Source organism: Peromyscus californicus, unplaced genomic scaffold (genome assembly GCF_007827085.1).
Source record: "Peromyscus californicus insignis strain IS unplaced genomic scaffold, ASM782708v3 Scaffold_8__1_contigs__length_139910024, whole genome shotgun sequence".
NCBI lineage: Eukaryota > Metazoa > Chordata > Mammalia > Rodentia > Cricetidae > Peromyscus > Peromyscus californicus.
Window position 1 is genome coordinate 79257666 of NW_026294606.1, and position 24390 is coordinate 79282055.

General features: G+C 40.5%; 1 protein-coding gene across 1 annotated transcript in view; it reads right to left on the reverse strand.

Annotated features, from left to right (window-relative positions):
- Positions 1-24390, reverse strand: part of Odad2 (outer dynein arm docking complex subunit 2) — a 153372-nt gene that overhangs the window by 34077 nt on the left and 94905 nt on the right. Inside the window, exons 18-19 of the mRNA XM_052729323.1 lie at positions 5448-5636; positions 3199-3420 (exon numbers count right to left, since the gene is read on the reverse strand). Of these exons, the coding sequence (XP_052585283.1) occupies positions 3199-3420; positions 5448-5636 (411 nt within the window). The remainder of the gene's footprint in view (positions 1-3198; positions 3421-5447; positions 5637-24390) is intronic.

Here is a 24390-nt window from a genome sequence, read left to right on the forward strand (position 1 = left end):
ACTGCGACAGAACTTGCTGATCTCTGCTCTTTGGCAGCTACAGCAGGAATGCTTGCCAGGCTGAGGAGTCGTACTGTCAGGCTTTGACTGGAGCAGGGTGGCGGCAATTACAACAAAAACAACAGTCCAGAAGGGGGCTTGGTGGGCAGGCTAGTGCACAGCACGTATCAGGTCCTGCTTTGCTCCCTAGCCCCACCAAACCAAGCCAAACTAGGAGAACAGCCAGGAATTCATCCTAAGAGCGGTGAATGAAGCTTAAGTGAGTTTAAAGTACACAACAACAACAAAAGTAAAAACAAACTAACCCCAGATACTATGTGTTTAATGTGGCCTAGTTACCTTGTGGAACTGAAACACCTACCTACATTCCAACGTTGTCTTGCCTTATTCGTCTATTTGGAATCTTCTTTATCAACATGAGGTCTGAATTCACTCAATAGGCTTTCCTTTACTCCCACATCAAAGTAGCTCCTAAACTATTTGTTCTAGAAGCTCCCATGGAGTCACACCTATTGGCTTTAAAGGCCAGCAGAGAGGGGACCACATCCTTCTCCCAAGGTCCCATGAGGTCTGGTCCTCTGGGCAGGATGGGAAAGAAGAAGGGGCAACTCAGCTGCAATCTGCATCTGGGTTGATGCCTCCCACGTTAAGGCCAGCTTCTATCATCTTATGCATGTATTTATTTGTGTGTTTAATTCGTGTGTGTGGTGTATGTGTAAGTCTTAGGGGTGTGCACACATGTACATCTGGGGTCATGTGGATGCACATGGAGGCCAAGGACCAATGTCAGGTGTTTTTTTTGTTGACTCTCCACCTTGGCTTTTGAGACAGGGTCTCTCCCTGAACCTAGAGCTCACCGATTTGATTAGGCTGGCCAACCAACAAGCTGGTCCAGGGAATCTACCCATGTCTGCCTCCCCAGCCCTGGGGTTATAGACTTGTACCACCACATCCAGCTTTCAAATGGGTGCTGTGGATTGGACTCGGGTCCTAATACTTCCATGGCAGGTACTTTACTGAGCCACCTCCTCAGACACTCGGCCACTATTTAAGATGAACTTATTGTCCTCCCCCGGTCCTGTTCGCTTCAGTTACCCTTTGGTAAAAATGACAGGTAGTTAGAAATGCAAATGCAAGACTGCTAGATAGGTTCCCCGTGAATCCCTCAGGGGAAGCTCCAAGTGCCCCGAGCCTAGCACGTGTCTTCGCTGTCCCTTTCATATAACGTCCTCATCGTTTTCTGCCTTCTGTTGCTAACACACCTGCAGTGTACGGGTGACTGAACACAGGGTCAGGACACATGCTTAAACCATCAGCTCATCAACTGTCTTGATCTATTGTCTTGCATCAGAAGAAATCTTTGGGAGTTGTGTCTGTGCATGCCATGATGTCAATAGGCCACAACACATACGCGAACCTGAAAACTTTTTGAGTTCTACCCCAGACATCTTACAAGGCTACTTATTTTTACGGCTTCATTTTTAAACCCTGCAGACTTTAAACACCACAGGCAGTGCAGGCTTTGTTCAGTTGCAGAACACGTGACTTAAAATCAGGCATCTCTTCTTTCAAAGTGTGAATGTGGTCTTATAAAAGGGACAGCGCTTATGTCGCCCTGCAGCAACTTGAAGCTAGCATGCTGATTTCTTTTTATGATGTACTTTAAAAACGTGTTAGTTAAAAAGTTACTTTTGATGCCAGATTTTTTAATTTTTTGCTTGAAGAAGCACATCCATCTAACTTATGTGCCGTAAAACGTATTTATAATGGAAAGATTGGCACATTTAAATGTGAATTGGGTTTAATGTCAGAAACATTTAACTTCTCATTTTTTAACCACAGGAAGTTTGAAGGATGAATTAAAATAATTGACTGAAAATTACCAGTGCGCATTTTAAGAGCATTATTCTTCATCAGATGTCTTGTACCGACATATCTAGATTTGACTAGAGACAACCAGCTAGAGATTTCTCACTCTTGTCTAAAATATCATCTTTGGGTTTATATTTCAAATGTAAATGCATTTGGTTGACAGAGGCTCAGAATGAATATAGCAAACAATAAAATTATATTATGCAAGGGGACAAATTACAAAAAGAATATTTTTCTTGGCTTTTCATGATACAGGTCAGTGCACTCTAAGAGATCTTTATGTGTCTTATTTTTTGCTTTTTAGGGAGTGGTTGTTCTGGTTTTTGAGAAAGAGTCTCACCACTTAGCTCAGGATGACCCCCAAAATTATGATCTTCCTGCCTTAGCCTCCTCTCAAGTGTTGGGTTTAGACATGTATCACACAGCCAGTGTCCTGAGTGCTTTTGTATTGATTATCATAAAAATGTTTTAGGTGGCTCAAATACATAGGTACACTTCAAGTCTGTGTCAGAAGTCTCTCATAAGCATATGTTAGCAAAAAGTATATAAAACAGATGCAGAATCAGAACTAAACAATCTGTCTTTGGACTGATCTTTTGTTGGATGTCAAAGCTGTCTAGCCTTGGTTTAGAATTGTTTCAGCCCCTCTCTTGCTGTTCATCGATGGTAATGGATGTATCTGTCATTTATCACTAAGTGCTGGTGAAACAGAGAATCATGCATCACACTGCATCACAGAGAATCATGAATGCTCGTCAATGTTCATGGGCTATACACTGTTTAGTTCAAACTCAGGAATGATTCTTTTACTAAGAACCCACACAGGCTCTGATTAGGGAAATTCCATCTCTGTACATCTTTTTAACACAAACCATGATAAGCAGGGCTCAGATGCATCTGTGACCTGATGAACAGTTTTGTGTGCCCAAAGATCTCTTTTAGTAAAAGGTTGTATCATGGAGGTGGCATATACATGGAAATGCTCTTCTCTTTGTGTGTGTGTGTGTGTGTGTGTGTGTGTGTGTGTGTGTGTGCATATCCAGAAGCTGACATTTCATAGAGGCCAAATGTCAACATTTCAGCTAGACTGGCTCTTCATTGGGCCCCCAGGATCTTCCTATTTCTACCCTCCAACCCCCCAAAGTACCACACCTGGCTTTTACATGGTTCCTGGGGTCCAAACTCAGGTCTTCGTGCTTGAGCAGCTCACAGCAAGCACTTTACACGCTGAGCCATCTCCCCAGCCCCCTTTCAGCAGAACCATGTTCCTTATGTCTTTCCAGCCTACATTTACAGGCTTGCACTGGACCGCAGACCGCAGCATACCTTTACCGCGCCATTCTCGTGCATGGTGATGCAGTTGTCAGCGTCTTCCGAGAGCTGGTACAAGGCCTGAGCTGTAGCTCGGTGCACGTTGGTGTCAGTCGATTTTAGGTAACGCACCAATGGAGCCACCGCTTTGTGCTCACCGAAGGCCACTCTGTTTCTTCCCCACATACAGCAGCGTGAGATAGCTTCTGCCAGGTGGCGCCTCAGCTTGTCATTATTCTGCACGAGAGGGAGAAATGAGTGTGCACTACAGTGATTCTGTGAGGCTGGGTTCATGCCTATTACCCGCTGCGATGCCAGGGAGGCAGCAGAAGCACTCAGTGGCTACGTGGGAAGTACCTTGAAGGAACTGGAATTTGGGTTTTCTTTCTTTCAAAAAGATTTTTTTTTTTGATAAAGGGTATCATGATGCAGCTCTGAATGACCTTAAACTCACTCTGTAGACCAGGCTCATCTCTAATTCATAGATCCACCTGGCTCTGCCTTCTGTATGGTGGGGCTGAATGTAAACAGGGCTATCAACGATGAGACAGATGTCCAACACTGGTCATTTGTTCCAGGAAGATTGATTGCCCATAACAAAACCTTACAACCAGGGTCAGTGAGATGACCAGGAGGTAAATGGGCTTGCCACTGAGACTGATGACCTGGGTTCCATCCTGTACCCTCATGGTGAAAGTTATCATATGACCTCCACGTGGACAGCATGGCACACACACACTTATACACATGCACACACAACACACACATGTGCATGCACACACAAAGAATTATAAAAAACCTTATAAATTATTGTTATTTAGTAATAAAAGTATTTCCAGAATATTGGATATTCTTCAAGGACTAATTCATTTGATTGGGACAAGTGAATTAATTCTACTTCTTCAACCTATATTTAATTCCTGTGCACTTTTTTGCATGTGTATGTGTGTGGCATACATACATGTTTGCATGTATAGTGTATGGGATAGAGGTGTACCTGGAGGCCAGAGATTGACTGTGGGTGTTTTCTTGGATTGCTTTCAACTCTATAAATTGAGGTGGGGTCTTCACTTGAACCCAGGTCTTGCTTATTCAAGTATTGTGGTTAGCCAAGTTTGCCATGTGGGTCCCTCATCTCTGCTTCCCATGCTTTGGAATTACAGACAGGCCAACATATCCACTTGGCATGTATGTGGGGGCTGGAGATCTGAACTCTCATACTTGAATGGCAGGTGCTTTACCTTGCAGAGACCCAAACCCCACCTTAATTTCTTTCTTTCTTTTTTTTCTTTCTTTTTTCTTTTTTCTTTTTTTCAAGACAGGGTTTCTCTGTGTAGTTTTGGTTCCTGTCCTGGAACTCACTCTGTAGACCAGGCTGGCCTCGAACTCACCGAGTTCCGCCTGGCTCTCTGCCTCCTGAGTACTGGGATTAAAGGCGTGCGCCACCACTGCCTGGCTCCACCTTAATTTCTGAATGGGAGAAGACAGAACAGCACACACAGTGGCATCCACCAGACTTTGTACTGTCCTTTCTGCATTTTCTTTATGTAAACCGGACTTTTTACTTAAATTACGTCATGTAGGAGCAGCGTAACTGAGTATGACATGGTTTTCCATTGTCCTGTTCTCTTGACGCAGAGAACGTGTTGCCCTCTGAGTCTGACAGATCCTCTTGGAAACGGTGGGTGTCCCACACTGACTATTCTGCCAGTGTTTGCATTTCTGTTTTGCCCCACCACTGCCAACTGGTACTCCAGCTCCGTTCAGATAGCTCTGGGCATGGTGAAGTCATTGTCTCAAGGCGCTGCTTCAGCTGGCACAGTTTTAAATAAAAAGTGTAATACCGCTAAAGCCTTCTAGCTTGAGGCCGTCACAGTCCAGGCGTCTAAGCTGGGAGTGGAACAATTGAACTTCTAACGCTGGAATGAACAGCACCTTAAGAATAATGACAGGGGCAGGGAAGACGACAGCTAGCACTTACCTAGCAGCACTTGTATTTGACATGGCTTTGCTTGCCAACAACAAATAGTAAAAAAAAAAAAAAACCAAAACTTTATTTAACAAAGACCTTACGTATTAATATTCCGTTTGTAAAATATGTCTTTGTGTTTGCTGGTCTTAGGGAAGCTTGACGAGTTGAAGACAATCTTACACTTTATAAGCAATGGGCACTCGACCCGAATTCAGATCTCTGGACTTCACGTTCCTTCCTTTTTACTCTACCGTGATTTGAGAGTATACCGTGAAAACAAGGGGTTACTTACTGTATTGGCAAGTTTGGACAACAGAGGGACAACTCCATGGTCTGTAATGACAGCTAAGTTTTCCTGGTCTTTTGCTATGTTGGTGATAGCAGCGCAGACACTTGCCAGGACCTCTTTATTATCTGACTTCAATAAATTGACAACCAGTTCCAAACCACCAACAAAGGAACGGACCATTTCTCCAGCATCCTGGATAAAAGAGAAACACCTTCTTTTAGGCTAGTTTACAAAAGGCAGAAGTTAATAATAAGGCTGTTAGGTATATTTTAAAATAAAAGAAAAATTTAGTTTAGTGTATTTCTGTATTTTCAAATTCTATGTATATATGTATGTTTACATATGTAATAGTGAATAGGTACACAACAGGTATATACAGATTGGTTTGAAAAATTACTGGAGGAGCTACTGAGAAGGTAACAAAATGCAGCTGGTTTTTAGTATCTGCAGACAGTTATATGAAGTCAGTGCAAATACTGAATCAGCCAACAGTGAACCATTGTTCTTTGGGCAAAACACAGAGGAGTTCTGACTAGCTCTGGGGACAATATTTTTGCCAACTGATCAATGTATAACATTATTGCACATGTTCAGTTTGAGCACACCTTATTTTCTATATTAAACAATCACATTTATTTATTTATTTATTTTTGGGTGGGGGTTGTGCTTGCCACAGCATACTCGTGGTCAGAGGACAGCTTGCAGGAGTCGGTTCTCTCCTGGGGGCCAGAGGATCTGACTTAGGGGTCGGACTCAGTAGCAAGTGCCTTTACCAGCTGAGTCATCATGCAAAATAAATGCACACGTATATTTTCAACTCATTAACATTAACACCATGGCCAGCAGCACTAGAACTCACGTATAGAAGCCTGTCAGACACATTTTTTTCTCTAAAAAGCACATCAAAGCCTTCTTGTGCTTAAAGAACCATAGGCAATACTTCAGCACTATGCCTGGGGACAGTTTAGCAGTGAAATAATGAACACAAGGCACAAAAACATGAAAAATGTGGCTCCACATGGACTCCCAAATGGCCCCATGTTTCCAGAATGGGCTGAAACAAACATGCCAAGTGACCTGCGTGGCCTCCTCAGCCTCAGCCAGGAGCACGCTTCCAAAGATCTGGACTCGGCACCTTTCTGCGTATCTCCAAGAATAGGGCCTCAAGAGTGAGTTGGGGTTACAAAGGGGCTTCTATGGAGAATCTGTGGATGAGGCATGTTGATACACACACCGTGTGGCCATCGTGTTGGGCATATCTGGTGGGGAAATCAGATGGGCATTGAGAAAGGACACGGTTCCAGCCAGGCATGGTGGTGCAAGCCTGTAATGCCAGCATGGGGCTGAGGCAGGAGGACTGTGGATCTGATGAAAGCCTGAGCTGCAGGACCCTGCCTCCACGGGGCGGGAGGCAGGGGGGGACTAGGAAAGGAAGGGAAATACAGTGTCAAGCACACCAAGGAGCAGGTGAATAGGGCAGAAACACGCTGGGGACTGATTTAAACAATGGGGTTTAACATCCTTTTTAGACACCGTATGAACTGCAAATCTGTTAGCCCAACTAAACCTTACAACAATCCTGCGAGGCAGGTGTGGTTATTTCTAGTTTAGATCTTTAAAACTGATTTAAAAATTGAAAACTAGTTTAGAGCTATTGAACCTCATAAGCTAGATTATATCCTGCATAAAGGCAAGATGCCATGTGAGCTTAATCAATCATCAATTGGTTTTCACATTCCCACGCCTCCTAAATTCATCCATGGTGCACCTGATGCAGGATAAAACCCAAGCTTCTAAACATGGTTACTAAGGCATTCTCTGTAGTCCTGGTCCTCATCTTTAGCCTCAGCTTGATCACTTCTAATATCTCACATAAGCACGAGTCTACTGGCTTCTGCCGAGAACTAGGGTTAAGTGGCTCCTAAAAGACTTCACTCAAAGCACAGATTACTATAGGTAGTGAATGGCTTCTTTGTTTATCTTTTACCTTGAACTTTAAATTTTGGGTGGGCAGACGGTCCATTATTCACTAGCCATACCAGTGTCTAGCAGTTAGCCCTTGCTGGAATCATGTACTTTCCCACTGCAAGCCTGTAGGGGGTGCAGAGGTCTTTGAGCTCACAGACATGCATTAGGAGAACCTGGAATGTTAGGCACACAGGGTTGTTCCTTCAAAGGAAGGAATACAAAACCCGTTTTCTGCCCAGAAGGCTGGGCAGACCTTTGCATTATCTGTGTGGCAGGAGATTGCCCAGCAGATCCTCCCTCACACCTTTATCATAAATGTCTTTTTCTTGGTCAACTTACAGAACCTTTATAGACTTTATAAAGTTTCAACGTAGTAATGTCTAATCTGTATTTAGCTGACTTTGTTCCTCAGAGAGATTTATGTATGCTTTGCTGTGCTCCTGGGATTGAGTTGATGACCACCAGAATAATCTTCACCAAATTTTGCTGTGTTTAAATATGCCTAAAATAAACTACTTAGGGCCAGACTTCCAACATTTGAACCAACACTGGCTATTGAGTTGTGCTGAGCTGAACTGCCTTCTTACCTCCCAGGACTTGTCACTCTGCTGGCTATGAAGGTCTCAGAGACCCCCACACAAGCCCACATGTGTAATAAACCAAACTAATCTCCTAGTGGAAGCTGAAGCCAGGACAGCAAGCCAGATCTGCCCAAGCACAAGGGCCAAGCCAGAATCAGTAGGCAAAGCAGCCTTCTCCCATCGCCATGAGAACAGATCCATACTGGGGCCCTACTACTCAATGCCAAATGTAAGTACCATTTCTGATAGTTGGAACATGCTTCGAATGTGCCCATAAAATCATTTTTTGAACTGCCCCACTTTCACAAATTCTACAGTAAAGGTTTTACTCTAATACAAAAGAAACTACATTCACAATGTTGGTCTATGTTGTCACTTTATTAATTGAGCATTAAGATGCTATCAACCTGAATATTATATTAAAAAATTCAATAACTATCAAATATGTAACACCATCCTGTCCCATTGTTCTCTCCTAAAAAACTAGCAAATCTCACTTCTCTTAAAAATGAGCAACATAAGGTTGGGGAGATGACTCTATGGTCCACTTGCTTTACAAATATTGAGTATAGGGAGCTGGGTCCCCAGAACCACATAAAGGGCAGCAGACCTCAGCCTATTACCCCAGCATTGTGAGGGCAGACACAGAGGATCCCAGGGCAAGTTGACTCATTAGACCAGTACACAGTAGAATTGGTGAGTATAGGTTCAGTGTGAGATTCTTCCTCCATAAATACATTGTAGAACAATTGAAAAAGACACATGACATCAACTTCAGGCCTCCCCAACACACGCATACATATACCAGTATACTCAGATGTGATGCACATGCACACATACAACATGTACATATAAAATGCAAAAAGTGATCAATATGAAAAAACTGAAATAATTTTCAATAGGAGTTAAGAATAACAAAGCCAGATGGAATGAGGGAAAAACTTCTGTGTTTACAGACAATAAGTATACACAAAACCAGACTTACAAAACAAACTGGTCATGTAATGTAACATTATTATTTTACTTACTGTTATTATTGTTAGTCTTTTGACAACATTGGGGATAGAAGCCAGGACCTTGTGTATGTTAGGTATGCATTTTATCCCTGAGCTACACCCCTACACCCTCAGTCATATTATTGAAAGAACTGAATAAAAATCATAAGAACCATTAAAAAGAAATTATATTCACAACAGTTCTTATATCCTATGATTATCAAACAAAACAAGTTTTAAATAGAAATGAAAGATCTAAAATCAGGAAGGAAAGAAAGATTGGTTTTGGAAATCACACTGACCCAGTAGGAAAACAAAAAGGAATAAAGACTGTCTTCTCTAAATAGAAGATGCGACTACAAACTAATACAAAACTGCCGAGGAATGAGCAGAGGGGCGGCATACACATCAGAGTCCCAAAGAAGAAGAGTAAGCAGCAGGGAAGGAATTTAAAGTACAAATTGAGAGAATTCTCTCCTGAAGTAAGTAGAACCCAAGAGGATATTGAAATGAAATACTTGAGAAACCTTACCCAGGATGAGCTGCACATAAAGACACATCTTCATCTAACTGCTGGACTTCAATTAAAAAATAAAAATCCTGGGTCAGCAGTAGAAGACTTGCCCGGTTGTATGTAAAGCTCTGCTTTCAATCCACAGCAACATCACACTCAGAAGCATAGACAGATAGACATACAACACAGATATACACATATACACATACAGAAACACAGGCAGAGAGATGTAACACACACACACATATGCACACACAATTCTTTGGTCATGCAAGACAAAAAATAAGGTATTATTTTTGGACTGTCAATGAAGGAAAGCAGCTAACACAGCTGAGACAATCAAATGGGGTCTAATGGTCAAGCCAATTTCCAAAGTATAAAATGCCTTAAATGTGAGGCTTCCCAGAGGCCTTCTAAAGAGTCTACCATGAAAACACATGCCAGACATAAAGAAAGACTAGGAAGACATTGCAAATGGACTGGATTAGTTTTACATTGTCTTTTTATGTACTGGTAGGCATGTTAACTGTAACTGTGCACACTAACATGTGAGGGTGATTTAATAACACACACACACATACAGTGCAGGGCCATCAAATCCAGTCTCTCTTTATTCACACACCCATAACTCTTCAAAAGCAACCTGACTTCATCTTTCTGTGTTCAGGTTGGCATTTTCTAGTATCTGTGTATAAGAGAATATTTGGTATTTCTGTTCCTACCTTATTTATTGATGTAATGTCTTGATAAATTGTCCTCCAGCTTCATTCATTTTGGTGCAAATGACAAGACGTCATTCCTCTTTGTGACTAAATAATATTCCATTGTGTATAGGCACCACCCATCCATCTGTTGATGGACACTCATATCACTGTCATATCTTAGCTGGTGTGACTGTTACTGTGATAAATGTGCATATGCAGGCATGTGTTTGGTACCCTGACTGTATTTCCTCTGGATATGAATATAAGTCCAGAGTGGGATTTATGGATTGTATAGGAATTCTGATTTTGTTGTTCTGAGGCACCTTCATGCAGGATTATGTCTTCTTCCCATCTCAGAACACACACATACACACACATGCGTGCACATACACACACACACACACACACACCACTCAAAAGACATTTCCTCTAGCCACACATACAGCACTGGGAGAGGAGCCTTCTCTATAATCCAAGGGTGACCCTACACTGGCCTAAGCCTGTCATGGATGTCCAGGATACTCGCCCATTATTTGGTTAAGGGTTCAAGCATCACCAGTAAGCTATGAGATAGTGTCAGTTGAGTTCCTTGGAAAGTTTTATTTCTACTACTTACTTAAGGTATTATCATAATTGACCACACCAAGAAAGACAGAATAAAAAGAGGGAAGTAAGCCGGGCGGTGGTGGCGCACGCCTTTAATCCCAGCACTCGGGAGGCAGAGCCAGGCGGATCTCTGTGAGTTCGAGGCCAGCCTGGTCTCCAAAGCGAGTTCCAGGAAAGGCGCAAAGCTACACAGAGAAACCCTGTCTCGAAAAACCAAAAAAAAAAAAAAAAAAAAAAAAAGAGGGAAGTAGTCTGGTCCTCATGATGCTATGGAGCTGCTGAGTTCAATGACCCTAAAACAAATCCCACACACGATTTGACATTTGCAGCAGAAGTGTCTGTAGCCTTGTGTTCATCCTGTTTCAGTGATTTTTCTCACTCATCTCTTTCTGAAACAAGAGCTACCCAGCTAGGTAGGGCAACACATGTCTAATCCTAGCATTTGGGAGGCAAAGGAGAAGGTACCTGAGTTTGAGGCCAGTCTGAGTGATATAGTGAGACCTTGTCTTGGGAACAATTAAAAAAAAAACAAACAAACAAAAAACCAAAACCACCAGACAAAAGAAAAAGAAACAGAGGACCCCAGCCATCTTTGCAGAATCTCCCTTGGGAAATACGGTTTTGTTCATCACTCAGTTGACAGTCAATAAATGTTTGTTGGATTTTTTTTTTTTTTTAAAGATTGAGAGACGTACAACTTCAAAATACTTCAGCATAGGACTGGAGATGAGGCTCAGTGGTAGAGCTCTTGTCTAGCATGTACAAGGGCCAAAGTTAACTCTTGAGTGCTGCCAAAAGTAATAATTAAACAGATAGCTAGCTAGCTAGATGATGGATAGGTACCCATAGTCACAATACCAAAAAGAAAAGAATGAAAGGTCTTTACGCTGGACTTGTAATTGGTAAGTTCATACTCATAGTCACAAAGACCAGAAAGAAAAGAATGTAAGGTCTTTATGCTGGACTTTTAATTGGTAAGTTCAGGTCAACGGGTCAGACTGGGAATTGCCCTCGTTCTCTGAAGTCAGCCTCATGGACCTACCAGCTTTCCAATTCTGCATAAGCTGGGGGCCTTGGGGCTGTACTGGGGAAAATGACAAATGACCACATCTGTCTCTGATCCAAGAGCTTCCTAAGGTGGATGGTATGAGACACATGGAGCCAAAGTCTCAGCTGAGACCCATGTCCTGGCCCACCCGGGTCTCAGACAGTTTGTAGTCCTTGGGACAATAAAAATGCCAGCCCTGAGTGCCTCGGCCCCTGAAGAGTTCATTATTTGTTTTGAAGGTGAGACTTCTTTCTTTTCTTTTCAGATTTAAAGATTTTTAAACATATGACATCTTGCCTCACGTAGTCTCTCTGGAAAGGGAGACAGTATATTTGAGGGTGGAAAAGACAATTCCTCTGCCAAAGCTGTCTTGCACTAATGCTGAAGGGCTGGGCAAAGCCACCACATTTTCCACCTTCTCACATATCCTAGAAACTGCTCTCCGCCAGTTTCACCACGGTGCAATCCTGTTCTGCACAACTCAGACACTCGTCTATAATGGGAAAACCCTTAGTAATAAGAGTAATAAAAGCAATGACTGACTAATTGTCTGCAGTTTAGAAAGGATTTCCATACACATGTATTTCCTTTGATTATGACAAAATAGCCTAAGGAATTATTAGGACCTCAAGGCATAGACATGGGGTTCAAAATTCATGAAGAACAGTCAGTAGCAAATCTACTTTGATGTCAAAATCTAGTATGTTTTCACTGAGCGCAGCCCTAATTACTCACGATTGTATTTATCACTTTAACTCTGGCTTAAGACACTCAGAAGACCCTTCACAGCTTAGGAGATCCCTAACGCCAAAGGATATGAAGTTCTGTGACCAACCCAAAGCAGACAGAAGGGAGACCCCCTTAGGGAGCTATCAGAGGTGGAGCTGTTGGAGAAGTAGGAAAAGGTGTGTCAAGTCCAGATTAGACAAGATCAAGCAGAACACACAGATGAGAGGATAATGTAAAGATAGCAAAATACCGACATCTTGTTAGAATTTAACCAGGAGGAAAACATTAAGCTCTTATTTACCAATGAATACATAGAGCGGAAAACTGTGTGCTTTGATAGAGAGCTTCAGGCACAGGTATGAGAATCTTACCTCCAGCAAAAGGAACGGGCAGTTTTCTGAAGAAGTGACACACACATAATATGACTAAAGCACATATAAGGCCAGGAGAATATGACTTAAGACAAAAATTTGAATCAGAAGAGCTATAAAAAGAGGCCATATGGTGCATAGTATAGTATTTGAAAATTATTTTAAAAATAGCATATTGCATATAAAACTTTCAAAAACCCTCCATTCGCATTTGAATAGCATGTCAGAGAATCCAAAACTCAACAGGCACATCCCACCCTGAAAGTGTAGTCAGTGACTTAAACCTTTGAAAAGCCTCAGTAGAACCCATGTGTCCTTGAGAACAGAGTATTATTTGTAGAGGTCTGTCACAATAAGATCCTTGTTCTAGCCCAGTGGTTAACAAATCTCCCAGCCTAAAAGAATCACTTTTAAATTCAAATTTCCTTGTACTTTCAAATGCAGGTTTTAAGAAAAGCAGACTCAGGGTATCATCCACCATCCTTTTCCTTATGAACTGTAGGCAATGCAAATTAGATTTAGGAGAAGAAAGGAGGCAAGCTTTTTAATCCAGATTTCCTGAGAACGGAGCTTTACTCTAATTGGCTCTCAGGAAAAATAATGTAAATTAATAGTTCTAATTTTCCCCTAACTCCTTAACCCAATTCAGGAAAATCTGCTTAAACATTACAGAAAATGGTGTTGTTTATTTTTTTTCCCACTTAGCGGTGTTCTGTGCTGACTCTACTTTGGGCGAATATTGCCTTAACTGTGAGGAGCTGTTGTGTACCGGATGCTTACAGAGTTAACGACGCAACATTCTCCGCCAGTGATGTATTGGAAAGGTGCTAAACAAATATACATCTTGAAATGGATGTGATTTATAAACTCAATGTACATATATTTGCATATATTTTATGTATGTACATTTGTATACATTTTTACTGTTACTATATATTTAAAACTTAAAACAAACAAACACGTGTGTTTCATAACACAGATTTAGGAAGGAAAGTGAATTCCTGTTTAGGTTCAGATGCTTCTAAATAGAGAGTTGCATGGATCAGGCTAAGAACACTTAAAATGGTAATCACAGAATCAAAAATTGCTCCCATGAAATACTGAACCCCCAAAACAGGGAGCCCTCGTCTTACAGAGACTGTTTTCCAAACTTTACTTCTTGCACCACACTTTCTGTAAGTATGTGGTCCACACACCCATCTGGCACAAAAGAGTCTATTAAACTCGTGACACGTATAAAACACATTGACTGTATCAAACCCTCGTCTGTGTGGATGCTTCCCAATGTGTGAAGCCAGCTTTCGCATCTCCCTTGTATTTATGTATCTTTAACCAATTTCCACATTAAATGGTTTTCATAGGTCTCCTCTCCCAATTATCAAGGTTCCTCTTAAAATGCACCCAGAATTTAACACAGATTCCCAGATGTGGCCCAGCCAGAAGAGTATGCTGGGACTCTTTTATCTTTTGCGATCTAGATATGGGACTTCTGCTGTGGACTGAGTAACTGTATGAGCAATTTCAGCAGTCAGGTTGCTGTGTTTGTTTAATTTTGAAGCCAGCTGAAATCTCTCCTTGCCTTCAGTGAATTACCACACATCCACAACACCCTTATCTTGCACTTAAGGGATTTTAACCACCCTTTATGGCTCTAATTAAGCTGAATAGTTTCCATATAATTGATACAAGCTTTCAGATGTAGATTTCACCTTGTGGAATTTATTTTTGTACGGCGCTTAGAGAAACTAAGGGAGGTGTCTGAATCTTTTAATGTATGCAATGTATTCGATGATTCTTGTTTTAGCAAATTCCTTGGAGAGGCAAAAATTTTGTTGCTATTTCTTTTTAACAAAACAAAATGGTGATTCTCGAGCTTTATTGCATATTAGCATCACTCTGGGAATTCTTAAAATTTCCTCAGCCCAAAGCTATGATTTGGGTTCTAAAATTTATCTGGAACTTAAATGTGACATCAGTTGAGAGCACATTTAGAGGTGATTATGTCACGAGGGCAGAGCTCCAGTGGATGGGGTTAAGTCCTGTTAGAAAGGCCTTCTTGCCCTTCTGACTTTTGCCATGTGTACCATCTCAGAACAGAGAGCAACCCTCACCAGACATGGCATCAGTGCCTTGATCTTGACTGCCCTAAACCATAGAAAACAATTTTTTACTGTTTTGACTTCTGTGAGGTAAAGTTCAGCAGCAGAAATAGACCAAGACACCCAAGTTGTATCCAAAATCATTTTGATCACCATGTATGGGGATGGGAGCTGGCAACATAAGATTACAGGTCATTCCAATGTTTATGTGTACTGGGTTGAATATTTGGGAGACATTTTAGGTTCATGATCATTAACAAGATGACATTGAGCAAGCTACTTCTCCTCTATAAACTGTAATGACTGCATCCATGAAGTTGAAGAGTGTTGAGAAAGAGAGAGAGAGAGAGAGAGAGAGAGAGAGAGAGAGAGAGAGAGAGAAAGAAAGAAAGAGATGTTACTGTAATTCTTATGTAACAATTGTTCTTGTTTTACTATATTAAGGTTAAAACCTTCCTTTTTAATTAGATAAAAAAAAAGGGGGGAATGCTGTGGGATAATGCTCTTGTACACTGTAAAGACTTGTCACTTGAATTATTTTAATAAAACGCGGATTGGCCAGTAGTCAGGCAGGAAGTATAGATGGGGCAACCAGACTAGGAGAATTCTGGAAAGAGGAAGGGCAGAGTCAGGAGTTGCCAGCCAGATAGATGCAGAGGAAGCAAGATGAGAATGCCATTTTTGAGAAAAGGTACCAAGCCACGTGGCTAAACATAGATAAGAATTATGGGTTAATTTAAGTGTAAGAGCTATTAGTAATAAGCCTGAGCTACTGCCTGAGTATTTATAAGTAATATTAAGCCTTGAAGTCAATTATTTAAAAGTGGCTGCCAGGTTTTTGGGAACAAGCAGTCAGGAGAGAAACTACAAAGAGAGAATGAGGAAGAGAATACAGCGAAGTACTTAATATATGGTAGCAGCTGTTGAGATATTTTGGTGTTATTTTGAGAATACATTTGTTACCAATAGTTTGCATGATCAAAAAGTCAGCCTAATTAAAAAAAAACTTGAAACTTACTCAACTGTATGTATTTACTCTTATAAATGTGTTCAAAGCAAGAACTCAAATGGCAACATGCATTATACTACATATTCAGAGCTGGTTTAACACCTGAAGGGGCACTGACAAACACACACCTCTAACTGTTATTAGGCAATAATTTTATGTATACTCATACAATTGAAACCATTTTCATTCATATAATCAAAGATCTCAGGAATATCTGATACTATGCTTTGTATTGTGAGATTCAAAACTATTCCTCAGTTCTGGTTTTGCACAAAATCATCCAGAATGATTTAGAACCCAAGTATCCAACTCTCAATCTCAATGACAGAGATTTATTATTTTTAAATCTGTGAAGGTTATTTTAATGCATAATGAGTATAATGAGTCATCTCTCTGGATAATTATCAAAGTGTGCTGTTACTGCTTCCAATATTGCAACATCAGTGTCAAAATGATGAACTCAATTGCCTGTTTTAGTTGAAGAACAAATACACCTGGAACACTACCATAAGGCCCTCCGAAAGTGGGAACCCACAGCAAGAAAACCAGCAAAAAATGAGCAAAATCTGGGCTATGAAAACATAATGGAACACTAGTTTCTATGTTAACCTCAAAAATAGTAAAGAATAGAAAAATCAGATTTTTTTCCCAAAGAAAAAAAATTCTCAAACTTAATGGAAGACTTGTAACAAGGAGCCCTTACTGAAGAACCTTCAGCAAGAATAGTTGACTTTTGTAGCATTCTAAATCACTCTGCTCCTAGTCCTGCACTGGACACTCAGCATGATTTCAAGCATGTTGTCAAGAGAAACATGCAGCCTAGCAACCACACAGGGACAGAAAAGGCCTTTAGCTCCATTCTAAGAGATGGAGGATGACTTGACCTGGAAGGAAGCTGGTAAATCCACAGAGGCAAACAAGACCCTGGAGAAAATATTAGAAAGGTCTTGGAAGTGAGATATTCATAAATAAATGGCCTGGCAAGGTTCCAGCACCATCCCGGAGAGAGGAAAACACCACATATACCTGCACTTTCGTCTTAGCTGATACCGAGGCTCTACGCAGACAGAAGTGAAGTGTCATGTTGAGTGTGTGACATAATGTGCCACAGTGGCTGCTGTTAAAGGGTAGGAGACACAAACGTGCAAGGCCACTGAGAAAGAATTCTACAAATAAATTAATAAATGAGTGTATTGGCCAACCAGAGACCTCAGGGACTGCACACTGTCACAGAACTAGTAACCTGTAACACCAACAAAACAACACACACACACACACACACACACACACACACACACACACACACAGTGGCAGAAAGGACAAAAAAATCTCTAGAAAGAGATGGGTTTGGTTTTCAGAGTCTTCAAGTCATATTTAAAGTGTTTTCAATACAAATTATGAGACAACTAGAGCACTGGTTCTCAACCTTCCTAATGCTTTGATCCTATAACACAGTCCTCAAGTGTGGTGACACCCAACTGTCAAATTATTTTGTTGCTACTTCATAGCTGTAATTTCACTACTGTTATGAATTGTAATGTAAGCATCTGATATGTGACCCCCAAAAGGGTCATGACCCACAGGTTGAGAACCACTGATCTAAAGAAAGTAGAAAGTGTATCCTAAGGAAAAGAGCAGTTAGGAGAATCTGACTCTGAGAAAGCTTATAAAATGTTAGACTTACTATAGGAAGACTTCAAATCATCTACTGTCAACATTTTTAAGAAACTAAAGAAAATCATACCCAAACAATTAAATTTTGACAATTCTCTGAGGAAGGAGAGAATATCAATAAAAAGATTTAAAATTTTAAAGGACAGTTAAATAGACCTTCTAGTCAGTTTAAGTGAAAATTTAATAACTGAAAGAAAAGAGAAAGGCTCAACAGAGCGAGAGGAAGAGGCACTCAGTGAACAGATCAAGTCAGAGTATCTGCTCTAAAGAGCCAAGGAAAGGAGCGAAGAGGATTGGACAGCATCTCAGAGGCCTGGGACACTATCAAGTACATCAATATTTACATGTGACAGTTCTAGAAAGAAAGGAGCAGATGGAATGTTTGAAACATAATTCTCAAGCAGCATTTTCTAAAGTTATGTTAAAACCTTCCATCTATGCATCCAAGTAAATCAACAAATGTCATGTAAGATAGACTCGGAGATCTAAATTTAAACACATCATACATAGTTCAACTCTGGCAAGACAAAGAATCTTGAAAGACACAAAACAAAATGAGCCATTCCTTGGAAACCTCATTAATATTAAGGGCTCACTTCTTACTAGAAAACATGTACATATGGTCAAGGTGGTGAGCTGGGAAGGCACAGGCCCACGTTCCCCCAATGAAACAGTAAACACCGGTACAGAGTGACTAAAACAAGCCTGTCGGAGCTCTGGAAACCAGTTCAGAAATCTACAGCAAACAAGCCATTGCCAAACCAACAGAGAGCTTCTTTCAAAAGAGCACACTTACTTGCTCTCCCCTTTCCCTGGTGTAGCACATGCCATCAGGAGACCACAGTTCACTTCCTAGGTGGCTGCAAGGGGCAGCATGGAGACAGTGGTCAACACTTTGGCTGTAGGCTGACTAAGAGATTTCTACCTCATTTGACTCAGAGCTGTGACAGAGCACTGCGGCCAAGCCAGGATCTCAAGTGGTGGAGGCTACAGGGGAGACAGGAGGTGAGTGGAAATTGCTGGAACCACAGTTTCACACATGTCTCTGGGTAAGACTATACAGGCAAACAGAGACAACAAAACATGCATGACTACAAGAAGAAGTGGGAGTGAGGCCCTTCGGGAAACGCAGATATTTAAAAACAGCTGAGTATATATGATACATTATGTACAGAGGTGCAGATCAAATATATGACCACAAGGGACACAAGAAGCTTGACGCTTTTGTTCTGGGCAATCCCAGGTTTCTACTAGTTGGTAATGTAGTACATATTGTCCAATCCAGTCTATAAATAGTTTTAGTGGTTCCTGTTTTTCAAATATTCAATTTTAAACAAATATATGACAATATACAAAGAAGCAGGAAGGCATGAATTAGCTAAAAGAACAAAATAAATGTCTAGAAACCAATTCTAAAGAAGCAAATGCATCAGACTGACTAGGCAAAGGTTTTAAAACTTAAGTATACCCAAAGTAAAAATAAGAGCTAGAGGAAACTAGGAAAACTGTTAGAAAATGAAAATGTCAGCAAAGAAATAAAAATTCTTCATATGAAAGGAACCAAACAGAAATTCTGAACCTAAAATATGATGCCTGAATGGAAAAATTCACTAGTAGAGTGTAACATAAGCTTAATGGGCAGAATGGAACAATCAGGAAGTAGAGACACACTTGGATTTATAATGTCTGAACTTCTAAGGGTCTCATTCCAGCTTCCTGTGGGCATCTATGTTTTGCCGTTTCCATTTGCCTGTGATGCCTATGAAACATGGTCCCTGTGATTTCTGTATACCTCCCATGTTGACTCTGTGGTTTCTGCCACTGTTATCCTGACTTGTCTATGGAGCTCTATCGGAACTCACCTGAAAAATTGAGTTAAAGAAGAAAAAAATGATGAGTGTATGAAAGTGACACTATCTGAAGAATTCTTGGATGAACTATTCCAAATATAAGGTAAGATATACAAACATCGAAGTCAAAGAAGCATCAACAAGACACACAATACTCAAACTGTTCCAAGACACAGAGTTTCCAAATGTGGCAAGGGAAAGAAAACCAGTGAGTCACATACAAGTGACCTCAGTATGAATGGCTCTGTTGTAGAATATTATTTTAAGGTGTGTTACTTTTGTTTATGCTGCATTTGTTTAACTCTGTGAAGCTGTGTTGCTGTGCTTGTCTAAAACACCTGATGGTCTAAAAAAAACAGAACAGCCAATAGCAAGGCAGGAGAAGGGATAGGCAGGGCTGGCAGGCAGAGAGAATATATAGAAGAAGAAATCTGGGAGGAAAAAAGTAGCCAAAGAAGGAGGAGGACATCAGGGGCCAGTCACCCAGCTGCACAGCCAGCAACGGAGTAAAAGTGAAAGTAAGATTACAGAAGTAAGAAGAGGAAACAGCTCAGAGGCAAAAGGTAGACACGATAATTTAAAGTTAAAGAAAGTTGGCCAGAAACAAGCCAAGCTAAGGCCAGGCATTTATAAGTAAGAATAAGCCTCTGTGTGTGATTTATTTGGAAGCTGGGTGGTGGGCCCCCAAAGGAGCAAAAACAACCAACAACATGTCTCTACAGAAGCCTCCAGTAGAATGACAGAAGAGATACATTTAACACAATAAAGGGTAAATCTTCAGCTGAAAATTCTATATATGGCAAATAGTCCTACAAGAAAGACATAAATTTTTGTGAGAAGACAAAGTGGAGTTACATGTCATTGAAATTAAGGTATTATCATTCTATTTAATGTCATTACTGACAGGAAAACACTTATTTTTGCTATTTCATTGCTTTTCTGTATATGTGTGTTTTATAGCTTTTCAACTCTTATTTCCTTAGTTACTTCTGTCTTTTGTGTTCAGCTGACTGTTCATAATGACATATTTTGATGATTTTCTCATTTGCCTTGTGTATATTTTATATTTTCTTTGTGGTCACCATGGAAATTGCATATCCTCTTTTAATGACATGTAAATCCACTTTGTCTTCTCACAAAATTTATGTTATTGGTATTACAAATAGCCAGGAGTGTGCATTGACAATAATATTTTCTGCATGAGTTTTCAAATCTTGTAAAGAATAAAAGAAGCAACACAAAAAAATGCTTAAAGAAAAATGCCAAGATGGAATAACAAAATAAGCCACACTCCTACAATATGCTGCATATAAGACATCCATTTGAAATCCAACAGCATTCAAAAGTTGAAAACAAAAGGTTAGAAAAAGATATTTATGAAAATAGTAAACAAGAGAAGGAAGGGTATGTTCATCAATAGAAAACAAATATGCCAATCCAAAATTGTTGTGAAAGACAAAAAGAATATGGGGCTGAAGAGATGGTTTTCCAGAGGACCCAGGTTTGATTCCCAGCACCCACATGGTGGTTTACAACCATCTGTAACTCCAGGTCCAAGGATACCCCCTTCTGGCCTCCATTTGCACCAGGTAAGCGTGTGATGCCCAGACATATATGGAGGTAAAACACACCAATACATATAAGGATAAATATGTTTTTGATGGGCTAAAGAATCGATTTACTAAGATGTAATAAAGAGAAACTTGTATTCAGCAAATGTCAGAAGTCGGATGTATGTGAAGCGATTATTGACTGATCTGAAGAGAGAAAAAGCCACCTCCAGAGAATAACAGTGAGGAATGTCAACGCTGCACTTTTAATCATGGGCAGAACTAGAACAATAACGATAATGACAACAAAGGACACGGGACTTGAACTTGTGTGCACGGTACAGCAAGCATTGCACACACAAGCAGGATGCATGTGCGTCCCAAGTGCACAGTACATGTTCTCCAAATAGGCCACGTTGGGATGATAAGAAAGCCTTTAAAATGTTGAAAGCCTGAATTCGTATGAAGGATCTTTTTAAACAAAGTGGAATAAACAAAGAAATCTATTGCTGGAAGAAACTGTGAAATTCACAATTATGTGTAAATTAACATTTTTTATATTTATGCATTTATAAATAAGAAGACATCACAAAGAAAATAGAAAAATACATAGAACACTGAAATCAAGAGCAAGCTATTAAAAAGATTAATGAATTAAAAACCCATGAGTTTGACTAAGAAAAATAATGAGTTAGACTGAGAAGTAAAATCAGTAATGAACGAAGGGATATTAGGACAATTTTACAGAAATGAAAGGGATTAGAAGAGAATATTATGAGCAATCACATGCCAACAGATTGAACATAACATACCTACTCAAAATGGATAAATTCCCAGGAACACACAACCTAACAAGACTTATCTTGACAAAAAATTGAATAGATAACAACCAAGGAGACTGGAAGAGCATTTTAAAAGTGTCCTAAAGAGAAGGGTGCAAAGGCTTTGTGGTGAACTGTATAAGATGTTCAAAGAAATAAAATGAATTCTTTTAAAACTCTTTCAAGGAATGCAGCGAGAAGGAATATTACCAAGCTCACTGTATAAGGCTGGCACTCTAGTAGCAGAGCTGAAATTCTAACATATAAACAATCCTATCCAACAGGCCATTATCTCTTATAAATACAGATGTAACTGCAACAAAGTTCTAGCACACCAAATTGAACAGTGTGTAAAAAGTGGTAGATCACAACAAAGTGAGATTTATTCCTAGAACAAGAAGATGGTTAAACAAATCAAAATAAATATGTAGAATCCATCAACAAACACAAAGAAGGTAAATGCAGACATCATCCTCCCAACTGATCCAAAAACAAAAATAAAAGCATTTGCCAAAGGTCAATGCTCTTTCATGACTAACAGAGCCAAAGCCCAGCCAGAATAGATGGAGAAGAAACTATCTCAAACTAAGAAAAGCCCTCTATGGAGAACCCTGCAGTTCACATTTGTCAATGATAAGACACTTCCCCTGAGGTCAGGAACACGAAACAGACACTGGCTTTCATCAGTTTCATCCACCAGAGCACAGGAGTACTCCTAACAATGAGGCGAGAGAGCCAATCAAAATTACCCCAATTCGAGGGAAGGAGACAAGGTCTCACCCACAGAACTGAGGACCGGTGAAGAGCTGCTCAGACTGACACCTGACTGAAGTTGCCAAGTGACAGGACAAAGGAGTATCACAGCCATCAACCACCTGTCCATGCAGCAGGAGAATTCATTAACCGGAGCAGTCAACCATCTCACATGAAAATCAGGATAGCATTTCTGTTTATGACAACATCAAAAAGAATAAAACTTAGTAGAGAAAGGCAAATTAAGTCCTGTGTTTATGGCCTAGAAGACTTAACATTAACATGTCAGTTCTATACAAAGTGATCTACAGACTCAGTATAATTCCATCAAACTCCTAATACACTGCCTGGGGAGATGGCTCAGTGGCTACAGTGCTTGCCACACAACAGTAAAGACCTGAGGTCAACTCCTCAGAACCCATGTGTGCTGAGGTTTGAATAAAAATGGGCCCCATAGGCTCATATATTTGAAGGTTTAGTTACCAGAGAGTGGTACTATTTGAAAGGATCAAAAGGATTTGGAGGTGTGGCCTTATTGAAGGAAGTGTGTCACTGGAGCATGCTGCCATGCTCCCTGCCATGATGATGATGTACTAAACCTCTGAAACCGTGAGCAAGCCTACAGTCAAATGTTTTCTTTTTAAGAGCTGCCTTGGTCATGGTATGTCTTCACAACAATGGAACAGTGACTAAGACACCATGTAAAGCTGGGTGTGGTAGCATACATCTGTAGTCCCATTGATCATAAGGTGAGATGGGAGACAAAATCAGGAGAACCCACAGAAGCTTGTGGGCCAGCAAGCCGGGCATGTGAAACAGCAAACAAAGTGTCATTTACTCAAACAAGGTGGAAGACGGACTGATACCTGATTTGACCTTTGATGGCCACATCCACACCTTGCCATGATCACACATGTGTATACGTAATCCACACACAGCATGCATAAACACACAAAAATTTAAGATCAAAATCTTAGTAACTGTTTTTGAGATAGATAAATCAATCTTCAAATTTATATGCAATCTTAAGGGAAGCTGAACAAACCTAAACAATCTTGAAAAAGAGGAAATGGAGATTACCTATTTCCTGGTCTCAAAACATATTACAGGGCTGCAGTCGTGGAAGCATGAAGGCACACAGCCATAACAGCGCATGCAGACAGAGCAGAGTCCCAGACACAAACCTGCTTGCTGATGTGACATTTTTGACATGGTATTAAGATCATCCCATGATGAAGGACAGTGTTTTCAACAGAAGGTGCTGAGAAAACTGGATATCCACATGCAGAAGCAATGAAATTGCTCCTCACCATTCACTCTAGCAAAAGTGAACTCAAAAAATAGATACAAATCTAAACACGAGACCTGAAAATAAAAATCCCAGATGCAAAAGTCAGAAGTTCAATGTAGCCAAGGTCACCAGCACACTGAGCTAGTTCTAAATGCATTTCAGAAGGACCTTCCTTCACATTTGATAAAGGTATTCCAAGCAAGTGACTCAAAGCCCGTTCACTTCTCTTTTTGTTTTCTTTTTGAGACAGAGTCTCTCTATGCAGTCTTGGCTGTCCTGGAACTCACTATGTAGACCAGATTGGCCTCAAACTCACAGACCCAGCCTGCCTCTGCCTCCCAAGTTGCTGGGATGAAAGGTGTGCACATCACACCTGGCAAATC